Genomic DNA, 27,035 nt, shown 5'->3' on the forward strand with positions numbered 1-27,035 from the left:
TTCTTAGGCCATACCCATGTCATTATGCTGCTTTATAAAATTTGTCCTTGTAAATAACATAAACCTGAACACACACACACACAAAACAAACACAAATCTCCTCACTTTTCACTGGATGCAAGCAGTCGCTTGGATCAACAAGTTCTCACATTCACACACACACGCACAAGCATTTGGCACACATTTCTCCAGGGCTCGCTGTAATGCTAAAAGCCTGCTGGGTCTCAGGGGTAGATCCGCACGAGGATGGATGTGAGGGAGTCTGGAAAGCACAAGAATGAAGGGAAACTGCTGGGAGACATGCGCTCTGTTCCTGTTTGATCAGACACCTCGAGACTGTGAGGATTGATCCTGACACGTCTCTTTAATTAAAGCGCATACTTGTGAGCCTTTAAACAAGAGGAACAAGGAGGTGAATAAAAACAAGGCAAGAAAGGCTGCTGTTGCCAGCCTTGCGGTTAGAAGACCAGTTGACTTTTGATTCCATAACGGAGCTTGTAGGAAAGGGGAGAGATTGTGATGGATGAAAAAGGTGCTTTTTTTTAAAATATCATGCCTTTTAAGAAGGTCTGTCAGTTTGGTGTTATATTTGGATTTTGATGTGCTTTTCAGGCACTGGCTTTTAGCGATTGAATGCTGCTGTTCAACCAGACTTCCAAGTTGTCAGTAGGTCATCAAAATCTGTGTCTGAAGGAAGCAGAAATGTTAATGCATGATATGATTTTTTTTTTTTTTTTGGTCTTTTAACTCTCAGATGTTTACAATCACTTAATACAGGATAGAAATTTGAACACCATTTTGTGTGTTTTAGCACAATATATGACAGATAGAGCTGAATTGGTTAGGCGTTTTCTGTTCACATGCTTCAGGTGTGTATTGATTTGGCTTACGCAATTTTGGATTAGTCCGAATTTGGGCAGCACGGTGAAGCAGTGGGTAGCACATTCACCTTAGAGCAAGAAGGTTGCTGGTTCGAGAGCCCTGGCTGGATCAGTTGGCATTTCTGTGTGGAGTTTGCATGTTCTCCCCATTTTCGCGTGGGTTTCCTACAGGTGCTCCGGTTTTTCCCACAGTCCATAAACATGTGGTCAGTGGTGTAAAGTAACTAATTACAAATACTGAAATTACTGTAATTAAGTAGTTTGTCTCAGGAATTGTTACTTAATTAGTAGTTTTATAAATGTGTACTTTTACTTTCCCTTGAGTATATTTTTTGTGCAGTATTGGTACTTTTACTCCACTACTTTCCTTCAACCTGCAGTCGCTACTTAATTTTTTCTTGTCTATGGGGATTAGAAAAATCGGTCCTGTTATTCCTGTCCAATCAAATCACACATTGACGGTAAATCACATTATAATGAACTACCTCAAGACACGGAAGTTTTATAATTGCAGAAAACTGTTTGTAAGCTTTAAAAGTGTCCAAGAAGATGTTCAAAATCTTTACACGCATTGACCCAGAGACTGTTTAGAGCCATGTCACTGATGAAAAGATGACGGATGTTTACTGTTTGATGACTGAAATGGCCTTTACCACCCAGCAGGCACAAGACGTCCACATGACGTCAGATTGACATTGTACCCCAACGTCATGGGGATGTTGCATTGTTTAGAAATGAAAATTGGGTTGATATCAGAACTCAACGTCAGGCCGACGTCAATGTCCAACCTAAAACCAACCAAATATCAACATCTAATGTTGTTATAGCTTAAAGTTACATGTGTGTGTAACCCCACCCCTAAACCCAATCGTCATTGGGGGATGAGCAAGTCATACTAAATTGTACAAATTAGATTGTACCAATTTATACAAAATAGCCACTACTGTAAATCAAAAAAGTTATTAATTGCTGTGAGATTGTGTTAGTAATTCTCACTACTCACTACTCTTGAGTACTTTTGAAAGGGCTACTCTTACTCATATTTTGAGTAATTTTTACAATAGATACTTTTATTCTACTTGCACTACATTTTTAAGCAGTGGTATTTTTACTTGAGTATTATTTCAGTACTCTTTCTACCATTGCATGTGGTACAGGTGTATGAGTGTGTCTGAGTGTGAATAGGTCTTTCCTAGTGTTGGGTTGCACCTGGAAGGGCATCCACTGTGTAAAACATGCTGGATAAGTTGGTGGTTCATTCCGCTGTTGTGACCTCTGATGAATAAAGGGACTAAGCCAAAGGAAAATGAATGAATGAATGAACAATAATGCTATGAATTTATAATAGGCAATATCTGGAAGAGATATAATGAATAATAAAATAAACACTTTTTTTTGTAATCTGTATAATTTTAGTTTTATGATGATTTGACAATCAAGTCTTAAATCAAACTGTGAACATTGTCTCACAGTCTGGCAGATGATGTCAATGTTTTTTCTTCTTCTTTTTTTATCACTTTCCATTTCACATTTAGTAAATATGTAGCACAGTAAACGTGCACACATTCATAAACACAAGCTCTCGATTTGTAAAGAAGGCAGTGGTCTTACTGTATTTGACTGGTCCTATTTTTGCTCTATTGTGTCATAGTGATGTTGCTCTGGGCACTGTAAATTACATAACCCATAGGTCTGAGCTGAGCAGTGTGTTATTGTATGTGTAGCGTGTACGTGCACACTCTGCATGCTTTTAATTTTGACAGTGTGGTGTAATATGGATTATCAATATGTATCAGTGTTTCGCTATGATGTGTTTTTGGCTTTTAATGCATTGAACTTTTGACCACATTTACTGGCCTCAATTCCTTGGGTCAGTTTGTATTTGTTTGTTTGTGATATAGTTAATAACTCTATTGGCGATCACACATGTGGCTCATTACCAGTTTCATTAGCACTTAATTATAAGTCTAATAATATCAGATGAATGATATTGAAACCCAGCAAGCAGAAACTCAAAGTTTAATTAGTGTTAATTTTTAACACATTTTAATTAATATATAATGCGTATAATTACTATTGCTTATTTTTTTATTGGACAGCTATTGGACAATATAAAATTCTGTATATGCGACATGATCATGAATATTTTTGGAGCATTTTACTGTCTGGTTTAATGTTTTATAGGGTTAAACAGATTAATTTGTTTCTGGATATTGATTTTCTTTAATCATGTAAAAAAAGAAAACCTATTGCTGAAGTGGGTGCATTGACATGATCAGCTTTTGGGTGTGGACAGTTTGAAAAAATATATTTTAAATACTTGCTTCATTTAAAAGTCATTTTCATTGGTCATCCTAAAATATTGATGTGATGTGAATGGAAATACTCTTCTACTGCCACCTACAGGCTATGCTAGTACTAGCATCACTAGCACTGTACAGTGCGTTTCACTTACATTGTGAAAAAAAAAAAAAAAACCTTTCTTAATTTGTCTTTCGGTGAAATGTCATGTTTATAAACTATTATAAACAAATAAAATATTATAAGTAATGAAATATTAAAGTAAATAAATATTATAAACTATTATAAACAAATAAAATATTATAAGTAATGAAATATTAAAGTAAATAAATATTATAAACTATTATAAACTAGTAAAATATTATAAGTAATGAAATATTAAAGTAAATAAATATTATAAACTATTATAAAGTAGTAAAATATTATAAATAAGGAAATTTTAAAGTAAGTAAATATCATAAACTATTAAAAACTAGTAAAACATTATAAATAATAAAATATTAAGTTAAGTCACTTTTACAGAATTTTTTTTTTCTCACAGAAGAACAAGAGTAATTTCTGTCAGCAAGGAAATTAAAAATAAGTGTAAATAAATTTAAATGTAAAATTAACATATTTTTACTACGTCTTACAATCAATCAAATACAATGAGACTAACTTATAATTAGTTGTAGTAAAATGCTGTTCAATAAACCATGATTTTGCTGCTTTATCTCTAGATTAACTATGGTATTTCATTGTTACTGAAAGGGGACGAGAAACTAAAGAAAAAAAAAACACACACAAAAATGAGTATTAGGAAAATATCCTTTTAAAGAAAATATTTCGTAATAGGACATATCCTTCTTCTTCTGTCTTGCTAGATTTAATGTTTTTTTTTTCGAATCAGTTTTATTAAATGTGTATGTTTTAGAGCTCTTTAACCTCCTGAAAACCTGTTCCACATATGTAGCCATGTCTGAAAGTCTCATATGTGTTGTTCTTCTGTGTGCAAATAGTCACATAGTGATGACTCATTTAGCAAATGAAAGAAAGAAAGAAAGTGTGTGTGTGTGTGTGTGTGTGTGTGTGTGTGTGTGTGTGTGTGTGTGTGTGTGTGTGTGTGTGTGTGTGTGTGTGCGCGCGCGCGCGTGTATGTGTGTGTGTGTGTGTGTGTGCAAGTCAAAGACACATGCACTTTAATAACAGGTTTTATAGTATTGTAAAAAGACTCCTCAGGGAATAGATTTGTTCTCACACATGGAGACACAGACATTTACAGCTTGTGGTCATATCAGTATCATCAAGGAGCTGTTCTGTTCCAGGCAGAAGATCTGGGGCAGATTGTAATGTCGACTATCAAATTCAAATTTTAACTAATGTTACATCAATATATAAAGTATATCAATAAAATAGTAGTAGTAGATTAAGCTATTTAAAACAAAACAGCTTATCTCAAAATTCTGTTTTTCAATTAAAAACTGAATATTAACCTATATCTTAATTAGATTTATGACATTCATTAAAAATGCATACGTTTTGCTAGCTTCTAGGACAGGGGTTCCCAAACTTTTTAGCCCAGGACCCCCAAAATACCAATGCCAGTGACTCATGAATCCCAATATCCTCTGAGTTGGTTACCTTGCAACCTTCCATGCATTGGCGCAAACACACACCAATAGGTCCAAATATTTTTAATGTACAGTATGTGAGTGCTGTAAATGTGCCAGAAAGTTCAACCTTGTGCCATTAAATCAATCTCCTGCATCTGATGCAGTTACAGTGTCTTTAATATGTAATCACCCCTAGAGTTACAATCCAATAAAAAAAAAATCGAAAGGCTGTAAATAAACTACCATTTTTATCTTCAGTAGGTTATATATAAAATATGGTCATTCTAATAATTTAATAAAATTAATTAGATTTTTGGAAACCATCATTTTGGAAATCCCCCACCCCCACTGTTCTTGGAGAAAGGTGTGCAAGGTGTGATTTTTGTAAATTCAAAAATCATGGTTTGACGCATACTAAAAATTGCAGCTATTTAAATAAAATATTAATAACAGCATCTTAGAAACTGCTCTAATGCTTATTGTTTGCATAGTATAATATAAAAGGCAATTAACAACACCATACTGATAAATGCAATTGTTATTTATTTTAGATATAGCAATAAAAAATAATATACAAGCATATATAAATGTGTACATTCATATAGAACATAAATACAATTGTAAACAGCTTGTAAATTGCACCTAATTCAGTATTGATGTTAATATCTGAATATAATCTGTTTATCATTATAATTATTTATTTATTTATTTATTTATTTATTTATTTTAGAAATATAAGCATTTGATAGATGTAAAATTGTGCAATGTGCCACCATGGACCACAAAAATGTCCCTTTTTGTGTGAAGTGTATATCACATGAAAGCTGAATAAATAAGCTTTTTATTGATATGGCAGAACAACATTTAGCCTAGATACAATCATTTCTAAATGCTTCTAAAATCTAAATAAAAATCTAAATATCAAAATAATTTTGACTCATAAAATTCATTTTCTGCTATTGTCAACTGCGCAACATTAGGTTTTGTGGTCCAGGGACACATTTATTCAGCGACATGCTCAGTATTTCTCTGTTGAACTAATGAGCTGTGGACACCTGGGGTACAGTAAATGCAATGCTATGTGACATTTACCGAAATCCTCACAGTTAAAACACTGATTGAGCGATTACAGTTAATGTGAAATGTATTGCTGTGTTATTACTGTGTAAAATGTGCTATTGTTGTCAAGATTCAATCCTGTGTTTCCCAAATTGGCATCAATTCTTTATGTTTTAATACTACTATACTACTACTAATATCACTACTACTACTACTACTACTACACTAATAATAAAAATCACTATTATTATTGTTATTATTATTATTATTATTATACACCATATTACATTATTTGTTCATGTCAGCACATAAAGAATAGGAAATCAGCAAATCTACAACAGAACAGCTGGGAGAAGCTGAAATGCTGTGCAAAAAATTCCAAAACTAATAAAATCATACAGAATAAAAAAGTGGATCTTTCGGCATCTGAATCATAGTGGTCCTAATTGTATGTAGGTGATCCATAGTACCAGATTCATATGTCTTGCTTGTTTAACCAGTTGTTATTTGGTTATTGGTTATTTCATGTGACATTTTACTAAAATCTTCACAGTTGGAACATTGATTGAACTATTACATGTGATAAAAAATGGATGGATGGATGGATAGATGGATGGATGAACGGATAGACGGATGTAGGTATGGACGGACAGACAGACAGACAGACAGACAGACAGACAGACAGACAGACAGACAGACAGATAGATAGATAGATAGATAGATAGATAGATGATAGATAGATAGATAGATAGATAGATAGATAGATAGATAGATAGATAGATAGATAGATAGATAGATAGATAGATAGATAGATAGATAGACAGACAGACGGACGGACGGACGGACGGACGGATGGACAGGAGGATGGTGGGGTAGATAGATAGATAGATAGATAGATAGATAGATAGATAGATAGATAGATAGATAGATAGATAGATAGACAGACAAATAGACAGACAGACAGACAGACAGACAGACAGACGGACGGACGGATGGACAGGAGGATGGTGGGGTAGATAGATAGATAGATAGATAGATAGATAGATAGATAGATAGATAGATAGATAGATAGATAGATAGATAGATAGATAGATAGATAGATAGATAGATAGATAGATAGATAGATAGATAGACAAATAGACAGACAGACAGACAGACAGACAGACAGACGGACGGACGGATGGACAGGAGGATAGATAGATAGATAGATAGATAGATAGATAGATAGATAGATAGATAGATAGATAGATAGATAGATAGATAGATAGATAGATAGATAGATAGATAGATAGATAGATAGATAGATAGATAGATAGATAGATAGATAGATAGATAGATAGATAGATAGATAGATAGATAGATAGATAGATAGATAGATAGATAGATAGATAGATAGATAGATAGATAGATAGATAGATAGATAGATAGATAGATAGATAGATAGATAGATAGATAGATAGATAGATAGATAGATAGATAGATAGATAGATAGATAGATAGATAGATAGATAGATAGATAGATAGATAGATAGATAGATAGATAGATAGATAGATAGATAGATAGATAAAATTGATTAGATAGCAAATATCATAGTGTGCCACAAGCGTCTGCTGGTACTAAACCTCCTCAGTTGACAGTAGACATGCTGTGCCCAGCAGCTGTAGCCTTCAAGCACACAGCCAGTTCTAGTAAAAAAAACTGCTTTTCCTGATCTTCTATTGATGGCATGCTTGCTAACAGCATTTATAACGCCATGAGGCAAATATGCATCTGCCATGTCCCCCGAGACTCTGATGTGAAGCCCTATAGACTGACACAGCAAACAGATGAAGAAGAGCATCTCTGTACCCTCAGCCTCACCCCAGGCGTTCTGGAGGGATGCAGTCAGGCTCACTGTGGGTTGCCATGGAGACCCGATGATGGCGCTCATTTCTCAGATGATGAGAGACCACAACACACACATATATACTGTAGCACACAGGCTGCATGGGTACTTAAAGTACACATAAATACAGTTGAAGTCAGAATTATTAGCCCTCCTGTTTATCCCCCCCTCCCCCTAATTTCTGTTTAACGGATCTCTAATCATAATAGTTTTAATTACTCATTTCTAATAACTGATTTATTTTATCTTTGCCATGACGACAGTAAATAATATTTGACTAGATATTTGAAAATTTCCTTGCTTTGTTTAACATCATTTGGGAGATATTTAAAAAAGAAAAAAAAAAAGTTAAAAGGAGGGGCTAATACATCTGACCTCAACTATTCATATACCCTACACCCCATGGAGCTTGGCATGAATTATGAGTAGCTAATATTAAACGTTTTAAAATAAATCTGTAAAATGTTATTAAATATCATGTACAATGGGGTGATTACTCTCACAATTCATCTATTAAATATTTATTCTTTCATTCATTCATTTTCTTGTCGGGTTAGTCCTTTTATCAATCCGGAGGTCGCCACAGCGAATGAACCGCCAACCCATCCAACAAGTTTTTACACAGCGGATGCACTTCTAGCCGCAACCCATCTCTGGGAAACATACACACACACATTCACACACACAGACACTATGGACAATTTAGCGTACCAAATATAGCATACCAAATTCACCTGTACCGCATATGGGAAACCCACAAGAACGCAGGGAGAACATGTAAACTCCACACAGAAACTCCAACTGAGCCGAGGCTCAAACCAGCAACCTTCTTGCTGTGAGGCGACAGCACTACCTACTGCACCACTGCTTCGCCCCTATTAAATATTTAAAGGTGTCTAATTCGAATTAACAAATGACTCTCAGCAGACTATGGAAAAACTGCAAAAACTGGAGACTTGACAGTTTTCCCACAGCCTTATTACGGATGTTTAATACTAGTGTACTGGAAATACAAAGAGAAAATTTTCTGGAGGAATAAAATACTGAGAACTTAAAAGCAGTGTTAATTTCGTTGAGGAAAAATGTTTGTCAATTTTCGTGATGAACAAGTTGACTAAATAAAACGAGACGAGACTGTGATTGAGGGATTTATTTAAAAAAAAAAATCTAATCAGAAATAATCTTGGTGTGTGATGCAGAAGGCATACACACGCACATTTGAAAAGTAACTGGTCCACACTAGAGTGCTATACAGCTGAGCACCATGTCTTGTAACACCAACTACAACCGTAAAGCTTGCTATAGACTGAAATTGCAAAGTGGACTTCAACTTTTATCTTCAGCCCTTTCAAACATTTAATGGCTTGCAAGATTAGTTTACCATGTTAAGTGAAGTTCATTTTTATGCTAATTTAGAGAGGTTCACATGCTTATGATTGCTTGCAGCCGGCCCTGCATTATTCAATTTATGATTCACCAATCAGACGATTCCTAAGCCACTATAAAACCCCTCAGTTCCATATCACAGCCATCTTTGTTTTGAAGAATCCCCTCTTCCACGTGGCACGGTGGCCCAGTGGTTAACATTGTTGCCTCAGAGCAAGAACGTCACTGGTTCTAGTCTTCACTAAGCCAGCCGACATTACTGTGCGGAGTTCACAGATTCTCCCTGTGCTCCCGTGGGTTTCCCCTGGGTTCCTCCCACCGTCCAAAAACATGCAACTTAAGTTAATTGACCAATCGAAATCGGCACCATAGATGTGCTCCTTGTAAGTAGTTATCTCTTAAGAGATATCTGTTCATTAGCTACTACAGTAGGAGAGTTCTCAAGATCTACCTGAGCTCAAACTCCCCTCTCACCTTACGAACGGGAGGGAGCCCCCGGCTTGAGATCTTATGAGCTCAGGGCTCTCTTCCTGGACAGCATGCTAAACAAGCTTTATAAACAATCACCAGCTAAGTGTGAACTCTTACCGTACGTTCACACCGAAAGCGGCGAGAGCGTTCAAGGTCGCTCTGGCCGCCCTGGCGACAACGCTCTCTGCCTTCAGCTCTGGCGGCGAGAGCGTCAAAACTCGCTACATTGATCTCATATTTAAAGGAGCCGTTGCAGCATGTCAGTTACATTCCTGCATAAACCATGTTTCTAGCGTGAAAATGTTTCGCACTTCTTATCAAATTCATACAACAATGGAAGATCAAGTTGCATGTGGTGCGGCTTTGCTCTATTTATCCAATATGTGTCCATGTCTGAAATATCCTGAAGCAGCAGTAACGTTACTGTTTTGTACTGTCACATCGTGTGAGATTCCCGCTTTTTTAAGATAAATTTATATAACATTAATGAACATCAGTAACTCGCCAGTAACTTATTTAATGTATGTTCCTGTAGGAAAAAAATGTAAATAATTGGAAATCCGGCGACCGCAATAATCAAACCCTTAGGAACAACTGTGGTCGGAACCAAAGTTCACAGGTCTGTGTTCTCTGAACTGCTATCAAGCGATGGACGTCTTCATTCTGATTGCTTGCCGCCGAACCGCGTCATAGCTCATTACCATAAAGTTGACTTCATTTTAACTCTCCTCGACGCTCACACCGGCGAAGACGCGCCGCGCTGCTCCTCGCCGCTTATCGTCGCCTATCGCCGCCGGCTTTCATTGAAAATGAATGACTTCCGGCTACTTTGACGCTCTCGCCGCTTTCGGTGTGAACGTACGGTTACAGTTTTTTTGGATTGCTTAAGCACAATTTTCAAAACAGGGCCCGTGTTTTCAAAACAGTACACACAATTAGCACAACCACACACCCAATTAGCAAAACACTACAGATCCTTTGCATAATTAAACACTCTTATAAAAACTATAGACTTATGTTTAAAAACCACACTTTTTTACCATAAGAAACACACATTTTCACATTTACTATACACTGTTTGCACGAGTTACACACTGCTGTGATAAACCTAAAACACTTTTAGCACTTCTACTTCCCTATGATTAGAGTAGGCTACCATCAGCAAAGTACAAATATAAAGTAAATTCACCAAACACTTCTCAAGAACAATGTTGCACCTTGAAGAAACTCATTTATTCCTTAACGTGTCCAACATGTTGGCATGAAGATTCAAAGTACTGTAACATGTCACTTTACGTATTGAACTATAAGATAGATCTGGCATGAGAATTATCAATTGCAATGTTGTCCTTAGCAAGACACATTGGAAAGAAATGTCTTGAATGTAGAATATTGTATTGCTGCTACCTCCATCTGGTCACAGGCCTCCTCCATGGCTTGGATGAGGGGTACCTCAGCTTGGAGACAAAGATCATATACTTTCCACCACTATGCTGAGAAAAACTCTTCAATAAGGATGAGGAATGGAGAGTATGCTGGAAGATATAGGACGGTAAAATGTGGATGTTGCTAAAACCAGTTCTGAACCAGAGCAGAACGGTGGAAAGACACATTGTCCCAGACAACAATGTATTGCGTATGATCGATTTCATTTGCTCCTGTTATGTTGTGCAATTGGTCCAAGAATGTAAGTATATGTGCTGTGTTGTGAGGGCCCATATGGGCATGGCAGTGGAGGACCCCATTCTTTGTAATGGCTGCACAGAGTGTTACTGTATATTTCCCCCACGTTGCCCTGGGACATTGACTATAGCCCTGTGCCCAATGATGTTTCTTCTACTCCGTGTTCACGTCAGGTTGAACACACCATCATCTACGTAAGCAAACTCATGCTAGATGTCCTCTCCATCCATTCGTAAAACTAGCTGAAGAACAGTGTCAGCCAAAATTGTGTAGTTCAGTGTAGATCTAGTATTACAGTACAGTAAAAGATAATGAGACAGTATGCAAGATCACACTGCTAAAGTGAATACATACCTCTGCATAATCATGCCACAATCTTTTCACCCTTTCGAAATTGTGCTCGAAAGGCACTCCATAAATTTGCTTCATTTAAATATATATATATATATATATATATATAAATATATATATATATAAATATATATATATAAATATATATATATATATATATATATATATATATATATATATATATATATATATATATATATATATATATATAAAATATATATATATATATATATATATATATATATATATATATATATATATATATATTGTAGCGAGGCAGAGGGAAAACAGCGGCACAACAGGATGAGTTTACAGACAAGTCCCCGGAGGGTGCTTTATTTACAAAGTGTGGGTTGTGTAAAAGGTGCTCTTCTTTAAGGTGAGGTGCTCTGGTGCTCCGGGAAGTAGGTGAAGGACAGTGAGTAGTCGGGTGAAGGATCGTCACGAGCTGAAGTCCGCTACGGAGAGACAGAGAGACAAGCATTAGCACAGGGAGTCATAGAAAGAATGAAGCTCATCTTCTCCTGGCGTAGGTTGGGCTTATATGCCTCTCTGCTTGATGCCGTCCAGCTGTGAGCGATCCTGGCTTGATGATGGTCCAGCTGGGTGAAATTAGCGACCAGGGCGACGTGGCATGTAATCGCTCGCTACATTCCCCCCCCCCCTTAGCGTCGTCCTGGTCCTGGGTGTCCTGCGGAGGAAAGGTAGAGTATTGAGAGGGGGGGTAGAATGTTTTGACAGACCTGCCCATCCTGACCATAGCCTCGAGAGCCCGTCGGCGTTTCTGTGGGAGGCCCCGGCTCGATGTTGAACTGTGAAATTATAATCCTAGAGCGACAGGAACCATCTGGTGACTCGAGCGTTGTTATTTTTCGCTGTTGACATCCATTGTAGTGGAGCGTGGTCGGTCACCAGGGTGAATCTTCTGCCAAGGAGATAATACCTGAGCTCCAGGATTGCCCACTTGATCGCCAGGGCCTCTTTTTCTACCGTGGCGTACCGGGTCTCTGCAGGGGTAAACTTCCGACTCACGTACATGATGGAGTGTTCTTCATCGCCGTGGACCTGGGAGAGGACCGCGCCCAGGCCCGAGTCGGAAGCGTCTGTCTGTAGAATGAAGGGGCAGCCGAAGTCAGGTGCGTGCAGTACCGGTGAGGATGTCAATGCCGTCTTCAGGGCTTGGAACGCGCCATCTGCTTCCCTGTTCCATTGTATCCTCTCTGGCTGCCCCTTTCTGGTCAGGTCTGTCAAAGGGCTGGCTATGGATGAGAAATTGGGAATGAAACATCTATAGTAGCCCGCTAACCCCAGAAATGCACGTACCTGGGTCTTTGTGGTGGGTTGTGGAGTTTCTTGTAGTGCTTTTATCTTGTTCTGCTGTGGCTGTATGAGACCTCTACCTATGTGGAATCCGAGGTATTTGGCTTCTGCTAGACCCAGGTGGCATTTCTTGGGATTAGCTGTGAGCCCAGCCCTATGAAGATCAAGGAGCACCCTCCGTAACCGGGATAGATGTTCTTCCCATGACTCAGAGTGGACGATTAGGTCGTCGAGGTATGCTGCTGCATACGGCTGGTAGGGTCTCAGCAGGATGTCCATCATTCGCTGGAATGTTGCTGGAGCCCCGTGGAGCCCGAAGGGAAGAACCCGGTATTGCCAGTGCCCACCGGGAGTGGAGAAGGCGGTTTTCTCCTTGGCGTTTTCACTTAGTGGTAATTGCCAGTAGCCTTTGGTGAGGTCGATCGTGGATATGAATCGGGCTCCACCCAGCCGATCCAGCAGCTCGTCCACCCGAGGCATGGGGTACCCGTCGAACTTGGATATTTCATTTAGCTTCCTGAAGTCATTGCAGAAGCGGAGGGTGCCGTCGGGTTTGGGGACCATCACTATGGGGCTTGACCACGGGCTACGAGATGGTTCGATGATTCCCAATTTCCTCATCTTTTGGATCTCGTCGTTGATAGCCAGCCGGCGAGCTTCTGGTACTCGATAAGGCCTCTGCCGGACGATGGTGCCAGGTGGGGTGATGATGTCGTGCTGGATGATGGTGGTTCGGCCCGGTTTCTCTGAGAACACATCCCTGAACTGACCGACCAAGGCTTGCAGCTCCGCCTTCTGATTTGGTGATAGTTGCTCACCTATATGGACAACGGGAGAAGTTTCTTCTGAGAAGGCAACTAGATGACCTGGAGCTGCAACCCATTTCTTCATCAAGTTGATATGGTATAGTTGTTCTTCTCTTCTTCGTCCCGGCTGACGGACTCGATAGTTTACCGGCCCTACCCTTTCTACCACTGTATATGGCCCCTTCCAAGACGCCAAAAACTTCGAGGTGGTGGTAGGTATCAGGATCATTACCTTGTCCCCTGGGTGGAACTCTCTGGGTTGGGCGGGCTGGTTATATAATCTCTGTTGGGCGCGCTGGGCTTCGGTCAGATGTTGTTTGATGATGGGCATGACTTTTTCTATTCGTCCTCTCATGTCCCGTACGTGCTCAATCACTGACCGTTGTGGGGCTGGCTCTTGTTCCCAAGCTTGACGAGCCACGTCCAATAGCCCTCGTGGTTGGCGGCCGAACAGTAATTCAAAGGGTGTGAAACCTGTAGATCCTTGGGGAACTTCTCTGATCCCAAAAAGCACGTACGGGATCATGAGGTCCCAGTCGCGCCCATCCTCTGCCACCACCCTGCGGAGCATCTGCTTCAGCGTCTTATTAAAGCGCTCCACCAGGCCATCAGTCTGCGGATGATAAACGGAAGTTTTTATTTGCTTTACCTTTAGGAGGCGGCAGAGGTCTGCCATCAACCGGAACATGAATGGGGTGCCCTGGTCGGTCAGTATCTCTGCTGGTATTCCTACTCGGCTGCATAATAAAAACAGCTCCTTAGCGATTGCCGATGACGTGGCTTTTCTCAGAGGGATCGCTTCTGGATATCTGGTGGCGTAGTCGAGGATGACAAGGATGTGTTCATGTCCCCGGGCCGACTTCGGCAAAGGCCCTATCAAGTCCATGCCAATGCGGTTGAAGGGCACCTCAATGATGGGTAATGGTATCAGAGGGCTGGGGGGTGGTCGTTGGGGAGACGTTCTTTGGCAGATGTCGCATGCCTGACAATACCTCTTGACTTCTCCATCCAACCCGGGCCAGTGGAAACGATCTCTGATTCTTTTAATCGTGTTGGCTGCTCCTAGATGTCCTGCCATCGGGTGAGTATGTGCCAGTTCCAGAACTGTCTCCCTCTTGGTCCTTGGGACGACCAATAGCGTCTTCGTTTCCCCCCGCCTCTCTGCGACACAGTACAGCAGACCATTTTGTACAATAAAATGTGGGAGGGGGTGAGGGCTGGGAAACCGTTCGTTACCGTCTATGATTCTGACTTGTGGCCAGCAGTGTTTCAACGTTTCGTCTTCACGTTGTGCTCTTCCGAAATCGCCACCTGCGGTAATCTGTTGGAAAAGATCATAGTACAGGTTAGCCGATGATGACTCACCCCCTCTGTCGCTCTCGGTGGCCATCAGCGCTGGTTGGCGGTCCCGTTGAGCCCGTCCCTTGTTGTCCTTCTTTGAACGAGCCGATCGAGCCTGATGGTGGGTGAGGAGATCATCGAACCCCGGCCAGTCTCTGCCCAGAAGAAGGGGTACTGGAAGATCTGGAACCACTCCTACTTCGATGCGCCAGCTTCCCGACTTCGTCGCTATGGTGACTCTTTGGGAGGGTACGTGGCGGGTATCACCGTGTACGCATGTAATCGGGATTCGGCTTTTCCCTTCTTGATGGATTTTTAATGTTTTTGGATGAACCAGGGTTATTGCACTTCCTGTATCCAATGTGGCCGTCTGCGTTTTCCCGTCTAAGCATACTTTTCGGGTGGGAGCTTCGGGAGGGACGTTGCGATGTACCACGCACCCTGCCGTCCAGGCCGGGGTCGAGTGTGATGTTGGCTCTGTGGGCATCGGCTCGTCGACTGGGCTGGGGACCGCCGGTCTGCTGCCTGGTTGTGCTGTGCCCTCCACCGGTCGCCATGGCGCATTTACCCTCCGGGGTGGCAGAGCCGCTCTCTCCCCAGTCTCCCGGGCCACGTGAGCTTCCGCCAGCTCCACCGCCTCCACCAAAGCGGCCAGCAAGTCGGGGTTCCTCATGCTGGTAAGTGTGCGGAGCCGTCTGGGTAGCGCCCTCATCATCTTTTCAATGACCACTTTCTCAGCAACCTGGACTGCGGTAGGATCTCCTCCCAGCAACCATAGTCTTCCCAACCGAGATAAATTGGCTGCTTGGGTCCGTACCGGCTGTTTCTCATCATATGTCCACTGAGAAAATTTTTGTGCTGCGCTTATATTGGAGAGTCCCATTCTGGCGAGTATCTCCTTCTTCAATGCTTTATAATCATCGTTTTTCGGTGTCTCTAATGCATAGTAAGCTCGTTGAGCTTCTCCAGTCAGGAATGGTGCCAACATCCTCGCCCAACTTTCCTTCGGCCATCTCTCTCTTTCAGCGATTATCTCAAATGTGTGCAGGTAAGCATCAATATCGTCCAGGTCGCTGAGTTTTGTGATAAATTTGTGAGCGCTCACCTCAGGAAACTGGCTAGAACCGGCCGCTTGGCGGAGCTGTTGTTCCATTCGGTCTTGTCTGGTGGTGAGCTGTTCAGTTATCACTTGTTGTCTTCTTGAGATTTCCGCTAGATGGCGTACTACCTCTTCGATCGACATGACTCAGGAGGGGATGACAGCCGAGTAAGAGAGCGTGAGTGAGAGAGAGAGAGCGGATGCCTGTCTGTAAACAGAAGAAAACAGAGAAAATTCAGTGGTTACTTCTTCTTACTGGTAAGTGCTGAATTTTTTCCCCTCTGAAACAGCGCGCATTCTCCACCAGTTGTAGCGAGGCAGAGGGAAAACAGCGGCACAACAGGATGAGTTTACAGACAAGTCCCCGGAGGGTGCTTTATTTACAAAGTGTGGGTTGTGTAAAAGGTGCTCTTCTTTAAGGTGAGGTGCTCTGGTGCTAGGGGAGGTAGGTGAAGGACAGTGAGTAGTCGGGTGAAGGATCGTCACGAGCTGGAGTCCGCTACGGAGAGACAGAGAGACAAGCATTAGCACAGGGAGTCATAGAAAGAATGAAGCTCATCTTCTCCTGGCGTAGGTTGGGCTTATATGCCTCTCTGCTTGATGCCGTCCAGCTGTGAGCGATCCTGGCTTGATGATGGTCCAGCTGGGTGAAATTAGCGACCAGGGCGACGTGGCATGTAATCGCTCGCTACAGTATATATATATATATATATATATATATATATATATATATATATATATATATATATATATATATATATATATTTTTTTTTTTTTTTTTTTTTTTTTTTTTTTTTATGGTGTGTGACAGTGTTGATATTGAGACCTGATGGTTTTCGTTGAAACTGGCATTTTATAGTGCTTAAACACCTGATTGATGTGTCTACAATAAATCAAACAAGTGTTTGCACACCTGACGACTGTGTTGAACCAATTGGTTGGACGGTGCAGTATTTTGACAGTCAGTGCTTTGGTATTACAAGGAAGTGACTTCATGATAGATTTTAGTGTGTGATGTATGTTAAGTGTGTTTAGTGTTTTGCAAATCACTGTGTGTAGAGATTTGCAACAAGTGTGAGGCTGGCAATGTGCTTATAGTTGTGCAAATATGGGCTGATGTTTTGATACTTGTGTGTAAGGTTTTGCTAATAGTGTACTACTTTTAATTTTAGAGTGTAAGCAATCCAAAAAAACTGTAAAAACAAAGGGTCTGCTAAATAATTATACAATCCTGCATTTTCTAGGCTACTGTCCTTACACTTAGATTGATTGAAGACACATAATTTTTATTATTACTTATGATATAAATAAAAAAATGCATATCTAATTGTTTTGTCCTCAATGGAAAAAGCTATATTCTATATTTTAGTTTAAGTTAGAATATTTTGTAGAAATAATTGTATACAATATTTTAAATGAATTGCACTTCACATTACAAATCAAATCAAATATATTTTAGTCACCTAAACCAAGATTTAGACAACTAAAATCTTATCAAATTTAGTCTACTAAAACTAAACTAAAACTAAAATGATCCAGAAAACTAAAATATGACTTAAAATTGAACTTTTGTCAAAAGACTAAGACTAAAACTAAATAAAAATTTGCTGACAAAATTACAGTTTTTTTGGTACAAGATGCTAAGGACAACATTGCAATGTTGATAATTCTTATGCCAGATCCAGCTAGGCGAAGAGACAATGTCTAACTTACAGTTCAATACATACAGTAAAGTGTCATATTACAGTACTTTGAATCTTCATGCCAACATGTTGGACATGTTGAGGAATAAATGAGTTTCTTCAGTGTGCAGCATTGCTCTTTAGTAGTGTTTGGTGAATTTACTTTATATTTGTACTTTGTTGATGGTAGCCTACTCTAATCATAGGGAAGTAGAAGTGCTAAAAGTGTTTTAGGTTTATCACAGCAGTGTGTAACTCGTGCAAACAGTGTATAGTAAATGTGAAAATGTGTGTTTCTTATGGTAAAAAAGTGTGTTTTTTAAACAAAAGTGTATAGTTTTTATAAGAGTGTTTAATTATGCAAAGGATCTGTAGTGTTTTGCTAATTGGGTGTGTGGTTGTGCTAATTGTGTGTACTGTTTTGAAAACACGGGCCCGGTTTTGAAAATCGTGCTTAAGCAATCCAAAAAAACTGTAACACTATTTAAAAGAGCTTTTCTTCACAGATTTAACTTTTTTTTTTTTTTTTGGTAATGTTTGAAAATCAAGTATAAAGTTATTTCCATGAAAGGAAAAATTAGAAAAAAATGTAGCTTTTACTCAGTTTTTAATTATATATACACACAGTTAAAGTCAGAATTATTACCCGCCTTTGAATATATGTATGTTAATACACAACATATACAGTATTGACTAAGCCATAAGACCACCAATTCAGCTTTTCTGCACTAAAAATAGAATGAGGAGCCATAAAGATTTCTTAGAACTATAATGTTTTTGTAGACCAGTTTGTAGTAAACGTCACAGTTATGTCACTTCAAGTTGCATGTGTGTTGTGATGGCAGATAAACAGCAGGAAAGTAATATCTTTGAAAGTAGTGAGCAAGACAACCAACAAAAAAATGTATTGTACTGTTGGATGTCAGAACCAAAATGTGTAAAATACCATCATTGAGGATGTTAGTTGAAGTGAAATGTAAGCATTTATGTTGGGAAGCCATAAACAAAGCATTTTTGAATTTACCACTAAAGTAATTTCTTTATTACTGTGGTACTCTGGCATAACTATGTGCAAAGTGCTTTTGTATCAATAGCTATTGTAAGTGATACGTCTTAATAATGAGCCTGGGTTGTTTCTAGTCATCTCAACTTACGTCAAACGGACCAAAAATATTAAGTTAAACTTTATATAACTTAAAAAATGTAAAACAAGTAAAAACTACTTAAAAATATTGGTTGACTTGACTGACTTTTCATTGTTAAATTATTTACAGTGTACAGAAAATGTGAAATATGAAGATTGATATATTGTGCAAACCTAATGTATCATCATGCTCTAAGATTGATGTATTAAATATGCTTTTATATTTTGTTTTATAAGCCTTCTGCATACTTGACCTGTTTTTTTCCTCTTCATGGACTTTCAAAAAATTTGTGTGGAAAGAATCAACAAACTACTGATTTAAAAAATTTCTTTCAGATAATTCATATAACAATTATTCACATTTGTTTGCTGTTACTGTCAGGAATATTTGTCTGACTGAAGCATAGTTTGACTATTTTTCTTCAACAAATTAATCCGTGCATTTCTGGCTTTAATATTTGCATTGTGTGGCAACCATTTTATTATATGGTATTATAACAAATAGACCCACACAGCCCACATCTGCCCACAGAAATCAACAGATAAATATGAGTGATTATTCTGATTTTATTTTAATTTTAGTAATATTATTGAAAAATATGCAAATCTATTGTTTAAGAACAGTTCAGATAGTAAACTATTGTTTCCGTCTTTTAACCAATGTATTTTATGAGAGACATTATTTACCAAATAAGGGGATCTAATTGGATTTAAACTGTAAACTTAGATTAGCAGTTAAAAAGTGATTGTTTCTTTATTTAATGCATTAAATCTTAGTTTCTATAATTTTGCTGTATTGTGAATAATACTTGATCTGTGTACACTTTAAATATGTAAACTATTTTTTAAAATCTTTTTTTTATAATTAGATACCTGATTTAAATTCTCTTCCTCTCTCTCGTCTAGTTGGGGTACTCAAGGAGATTTCACCACCACTCATCCACTTCCTGCAGTGAAGGTGAAACTCTTCACAGAGAGTACAGGAGTGCTGGCACTGGAGGATAAAGAGCTGGGACGGGTCAGAGACACTACACACACACACACACACACACGCACGCACGCACGCACACACACACACACACACACACACACACTAGCTTGTTTATGATCACAAACGAACAAAACTAAATTCAGGTGGTTTTTTTAGTTTTTGTTTTTTTTACATTTTTTTTAACTTAATGTCCACTTTGACCACTTTTAGAGGTAGCTGAGAACAAGGCAAGTCATTGGACAGCAATGGTTTATTCTGTAGCTAATTGGAAAAAAATGGCTACAATTTTTTTACATTATAAATTCTTGTAAAAAAATAAAAAACTACTTTTACCTTAGCCAAACTAAATAAAGGAAGGCTGTGAAAGTAACTGTGCTAGTTTAATACAATCTGTCACCTAAGTAATGTGAAAAAAATAAATGCTTAACAAATACAAAAAAAAAAAAAAAAAGAATTTGCTGTGAAATACAAGTTTTTATTTATTATTTTATTAAAACAGTGTTTTTATTTAATGGGACACAATTTTAATCAAGAAAACAGATGTTGCTTGATTGGATAATTCATTTAAGGAAAATGAAAGTTCCCTCGCAAAAATTGCATCTAAGATTTTCTTTAAATAACCTAAAAGACTAGTGGTCAAAAGTGGACAAAACAGATGGCGGTAAATGAAAGGTGTATACTTTAATACTGTGATGTATCTTGGTTTTGCTAACTCTAGTTGACCAAAGTTTAAAGAGGGCACTGAACCATCACTGGTTCACTGACATCTCTCTTTAAGCAGATCTGAGCTCAGTTCTGCCATCAGGCGGTGATGGGCAATAAATTGATTCAGCTAAGCTCTGGAAAACGAGCAGCCCCCTGCGTGCCTGTAGCTCTTCTACTGGATTTGATTTAGTGTTGAGTCAATGAGGCATAGTGTCTCTCTATTTCGCTCTCTCTCTTTCCCTCTCTAAAAACAAAAGCCTGTGCTAATATAAAAACAGACAGATAAGGTGATGTTGAATCTTATTCAAATGATGGATGACTTCAAAGTGATACAAAAATAATGGGATCTGATTCAGAGCACTGGTGCAAAAGAATATTGTTGGATAGCTGGTATGCCATTCATTTATCTATTTACTGTAACTTTCTCATTTGAGTTAGATATGTGATATTCACTGAAAAAAATGTTGTAAATAAAGATATCTAATAAAGACTAAATTTGCATACCCATCAAACAATGTTGTTATTTTTATTAAAAGCATGGGCTGCAGTTTGGTCATCTAAAGCTTTAAAGCAGAATAGCTTCTGGCTGGCTGTCAATGTTTTAATCAAATTTACAACTATGAAATCATTCTTCTAACAATAGATTTTCTGTGTTATTATAACTATGATCTTTTCTTTTCAATGTATTGAAATATATAACCCAAAATTGGGTTGAAAACATCAAAGAAAACAGCACACCCAAAAAAGTGCAGAATTTATTCTGTAAACTACTTATGATAAATACATGTTGTCATTTAGATGCTTGTATATTTCCCATAGTAACAAATGTTTTTTATTTGTTGTGATTGAAAATCAGAGTTAATTCACCAAATATAGTTTGTGTGACACTTCTAAAATGATAACGTGTATTGTTTTGTGTAAAACTTAAAGTAAACATGTCTGAAAAACTTTTGTTTCCTTCATTTTACACCAAAATATCTATAAATGGTATTTTCATTTGAAATTTTGAAAATAGCTTCAAATCAAGTTTAAATTAACATTATTATTTTTATTTAAGTGAATGACTGTGGCATCTGATGTTCTTTCAGGTTGTGTTGCATCCAACACCCAACAGTCCCAAACAGTGCGAGCTCCATAAGATGACTGTAGCCAAAGGTTGTTCTGATGACCTGAAGATCAAACTAGCTGTCCGTATGGACAAACCGCAGAACATGAAGCACTGTGGGTGAGTGACAACTGCAAACCTTTCATTCTTTATTTTTGCTCGACTTTTTTGTAAAGATTTGCTGAAGGTGTAATGTGCTGACTCTACGCTGACCCACTCACCGAGTAAATATGAGAAAGCACAGACTCAGTAAATGCCTTTCTCTCGACTCCTCTGTTCTGAACTTTTGGCTCCATCTAGAGGACAGAGAAACATATGTATATTTCATTTCATTTTCTTGTCAGCTTAGTCCCTTTAGTAATCCGGGGTCGCCACAGCAGAATGAACCGCCAACTTATCCAGCAAGTTTTTACGCAGCGGATGGCCTTCCAGCCGCAACCCATCTCTGGGAAACATCCACACACACATTCAGACATACACTTATACACTACGGACAATTTAGCCTACCCAATTCACCTGTACCGCATGTCTTTGGACTGTGGGGGAAACCAGAGCACCCGGAGGAAACTCACGCGAAGACAGGGAGAACATGCAAACTCCACACAGAAACGCTAACTGAGCCGAGGTTCGAACCATCGACCCAGTGACCTTCTTGCTGTGAGGTGACATGTATATATAAATATAAATATATTTTTGTTGTTTTTGTTTTTGTGTCTACAAAAAAATACCACTATATCAATAATTATAACCCTCTGTCCTCCATCCCATCCCGAAGGAGAATAAAAAAATAAATAAAACACAAACACACACACACACACACACACACACACACACACACACACACACACACACACACACACACACACACACACACACACACACACACACACACACAACAACATTAACACCTTCAAGAATTTGACCACATTTTTGGAATTTTGATGTTATTAAAATGTAACGAGTATATTTACATTTCATTACAAATAATATTATTATTTAGAATATGTACTTTGGCTTTGTTTTTAGTTAAATATATAAATAGTTTAAAAAAAGCTAATTGTGTTTCAATTAAATTTGTGAATTAAATTTTTTAAAAATTTAATTTTAAATTTTGGATTTTAAACATGCCACTTTTTATTCAAAGCTGATTAAATGAGAAATTGATTTTTTCATTAAAAAAGGGCTTGTGTTGTTCAATTTACATAAACATGCAAATAAATAAATAAATAACAAAAAAACTTGCACTTTAAATAACAACACAATCACTTTTTGATAGTTAACCAAAAACACAATTTAACATCTTTAATCTCTTGCTTAAGTTTTATTGTTTTATAAGAATAAATATCACCACTTTTTAAATTACTATATTACTACTAACAGTACTTAACGTGACATTATAATATACATCATTTCTAACAGAGGGCGGCACGGTGGTTAGCACTGTTGCCTCACAGCAAGAAGGTCGCTGGTTTGAGTCCCAGTTGGCATTTCTGTATAGATTGTGCATGTCCTCCCTGAATTCGTAGGTTTCCTCCAGGTGCTCCGGTTTCACCCACAGTCCAAGGACATGCACTATAGGTGAATTGGTATAACAAAAATGGCCATAGTGTACAAATATGAGTATGAGTGTTTCCCAGCACTGGGTTGGAACTGGAAGGGGATCTGCTGCTTATAACATACTGTATGCCCTTGGCGTTCATTCCGCTGTGGCGACCCCAGATAAATTAGGGATTAAGCCGAAAAAAAAATGAATGAATTAAGAATTTCAAGCATTTAATCCTAGATTATTTAGTACATGTTAATTAATTCAACTGTGCTTTACTGTATAGATGCACAATAATAATATTATTATTATTAATAATAATAATAATAATAATAATAAAAATAGTCATTTTGTCAAAAGAATAAATTCCAAAAGAAGTCACCAGTCCTTCTTTGTTTTGCTTTAGTGCATTTAATGGTTTTCTCCATTAGAGGGCACTAAACATACACCTAAAATCCTTTTCTATTCTGCTGGTTTTAAAACCTCTGTCTGCAGGACAAATTCTATCATCCTCTATTACTTCACAGAGGATTTCTCTTAAATCTAGCTTATATATATATATATATATATATATATATATATATATATATATATATATATATATATATATATATATATATATATATATATATATATATATATATATATATTTTTTTTTTTTTTTTTTCATTTTAAATATTTACTCATAAGCAATATATAATAGTTTGCAAGCAAATTATAATACTTTGTTCATCACAAAATATGTTTACATATTGTGCATTACTACCCCACCGTAAACTGCTGAATGTAACTATGAAGCTATAACTATTCATTAAATCTGAAATGTAACTATAAAGTATGACAATATTATGGCAGCTCTGCAAGCATGTGCATTATCAAAGTGCTTAATGAACCAGTTGACTTCATCTAATGGAAAAAAAGAATGCTTTAATGTACTGAATACATCATTTAAAATATGATGTTTTAATTAGAGCCTCTTGGAATACACTTGCACATGTACATTCACAGACTGACTCAAATGTGAACATGTGTACACACACATAAATAGGCTATTCTAATTCTAATTTGTGTAGAAATAGCTAAATAATAACACTAACACTAAAGTATAACACTAACACTAAATTATAACACAACATTATAATACTATATACTATAATGTTAAATTTAATCACATTAACTTTTTTTTACTTCATTTAATATAATTTAATTTAATTTTACTTTATATACAGGAAATATGCATATTTCTTAACATGCACACTATATCCAACGTGCTATTTTTTGTCAGATATTCTCTTATTTTATGCAATAATGTATATTGTTAACATGTACATACATTGCAGTTTTAATCATGAAGAGTTCAGATGCAGAAACCTTTCAATGGCATTTATTTTCTTTTTTAAATAAGCATTTATTTATTTATTTTATTTATTACAATTTTTTATTTACAGGAAATATGCATTTTCATTCATGTGTACGTAACATACAGCATGCAATTTCTTTAGTTTGATATTCATTATATCTATTAAAGTGTGTATATTTTTTGTATATACACTTTAAGCATGATTTAAAATGTATTTTTAATATATATTTGGAACACCAATTGACAATGTTTTACTATTTAAAAATCTTAGTTAAAGGCAACAGTGTATCATTATCCCTCAAATGACTAACAATACATCCATCATGATATGTGTTTGTTAGGCTTATTTATTTATTTGTTAGTTCGTTCATGTATTGATTGATTTTAATTGCCGCACAATGGCTCAGTGGTTAGCACTGTTGCCTCACAGCAAGAAGGTTGCTAGTTTAAGTCCTGGCTGGGCCAGTTGGCATTTCTGTGTTGAGTTTGCATGTTCTCCCTGTGTTTGCATGGGTTTCCTCCGCATGCTCGTGTTTCCTCCCTTCATGTCCAAAGAACATGCACTGTAGATGAATTCAATAAAGTAAACTGGTCGTATTGTATGAATGTGCATGTGAGTGTGTGGGTGTTTCCCAGTAATGGGTTGCAGCTGAAAGGACATCTGCTGTGTAAAACATATGCTTACATTTTTGGTGGTAAATAGGGGATTAAGCCAAAAGAAAGTGAATGATTTATTTTATATTATTTTATTTTATACAGAAAATTTGCATTTACATTAACACATACATTATGTACAGCACAATATTTTTGAGATATATTAATTTTACATTATGCAATTAGCTTTTTTTGTAAACAAACATAACATGCATTTTTATGCATGCTTTAAAATTTATTTTTAACATTTGTAACGTCAATTGAAAAAAATCCTTGTGAAAAGCAACAGTGGCCCATTATCACTCAAATGACTAATATCATTTGGATTGCTTATACAATTTATTTATTCATTCATTCATTCATTCATTCATTAGGTCATTCATTTTATTTTATATACAACAACTATGTATTTTCAGTAAAAATCCCGCAAGATATTCATTTTGCATTATACAATATGCATTCTTTGTAGTCATACATTACATGCCATGCAGTTTTTAAGCATGCTTTAAAATGTATTTTGAAAATAAAGTTTGTAACGACAGCTGACATTGTCCTAACAATCCTAGTGACAGGCAACAGTGTCTCATAACACACTTAAATAATGAACAACACATAAGGTTTTTTTCATTTATTTATTTATTTATTTATTTATTTATTTATTTATTTATTCATGTATGTATGTATTTATAAATTTTTTCATTTGGCTCATCTGTTCGTCCGTCCATTTGTTTTTCATTAATTAATTATTTAATTAATTAATTATTTAATTCATTGATTAATTCATGCATTCATTCATTCATTCATTCATTCATTCATTCTTTTTTTTCATTTATTCATCTGTCCGTCTGTCCATCCATCCATTTATTTATTTATTTATTTATTTATTTATTTATTTATTTATTTATTCATTCATTCATTTAGTTATTGTATCATTATTCATTTATTAAATTAGTTAATTTTTATTTATTAAACTTCATTGTATTTAATTTATATGCAAATACATTATATGCATTTTCGTTAAAATGTACATAACATCCTGAATGGATTTTTTTTAGATATTTGAGATATTCATTTGATATTATAAAATATATATATATATTTTTGTAAACATACATTTGCATGCTTTAAAATGTATTTATTAACATGGAGTTTGTAATGACAACTGAAATTATTCCACAATATAAAAATCCTGGTGAAAGCACCAGCGTCCCATTATCACTCAAATGATGAACAACACATCCAGCATGCTGTATATCCCGACACTGTGCTGCAACAACACCTGCTCTGCGTCTCTTCACAGATACCTGTGGGCCATTGGGAAAAACCTGTGGAAAAGATGGAAGAGAAGATTCTTCGTCTTGGTTCAGGTATGTGCTTTTTTCCCTCCTTGCTGTCACATTAATGACGACTCTTTCTGATTCTGTACATTTCCGGCGTATCAGAGCTGCTTCAGTGAAGAAGGTACTTCAGTGGAGCCTCTTTTTTTTATTTGTGTCTTCATTGTTTGCTGTTGTGTGGTGGTTTGTAACATGTCTGAGAGCTAAAAGTTGACAGGCGGCTTGACAGAGTAAAGGACCGGCAGATAAAAGAGCTCACATCAGTCCAACAGCAGTCGCTCGCAGCTACAAATACAGCAAGTGACAAACAACAGTCAATACACTGACGCTCTTTATTT

General features: G+C 37.1%; 2 protein-coding genes across 30 annotated transcripts in view; both read left to right on the forward strand.

Annotated features, from left to right (window-relative positions):
- The window catches only part of LOC141376703 (uncharacterized), a 205,706-nt gene extending 195,666 nt beyond the window's left edge, over positions 1-10,040 (forward strand). Inside the window, exon 3 of the mRNA XM_073917239.1 lies at positions 9,784-10,040. The gene's annotated coding sequence lies outside the window, so the exon portion shown is untranslated. The remainder of the gene's footprint in view (positions 1-9,783) is intronic.
- The window catches only part of cadpsa (Ca2+-dependent activator protein for secretion a), a 252,412-nt gene that overhangs the window by 109,605 nt on the left and 115,772 nt on the right, over positions 1-27,035 (forward strand). For all 29 annotated transcript variants that reach the window (XM_073916631.1, XM_068224318.2, XM_068224327.2 and 26 more), the window contains exons 8-10: positions 19,909-20,020; positions 21,787-21,923; positions 26,661-26,727. In XM_073916631.1, coding sequence (XP_073772732.1) covers positions 19,909-20,020; positions 21,787-21,923; positions 26,661-26,727 — 316 coding nt within the window. The remainder of the gene's footprint in view (positions 1-19,908; positions 20,021-21,786; positions 21,924-26,660; positions 26,728-27,035) is intronic.

The sequence above is a fragment of the Danio rerio genome, chromosome 11 (assembly GCF_049306965.1).
Source record: "Danio rerio strain Tuebingen ecotype United States chromosome 11, GRCz12tu, whole genome shotgun sequence".
NCBI classification, from domain to species: domain Eukaryota; kingdom Metazoa; phylum Chordata; class Actinopteri; order Cypriniformes; family Danionidae; genus Danio; species Danio rerio.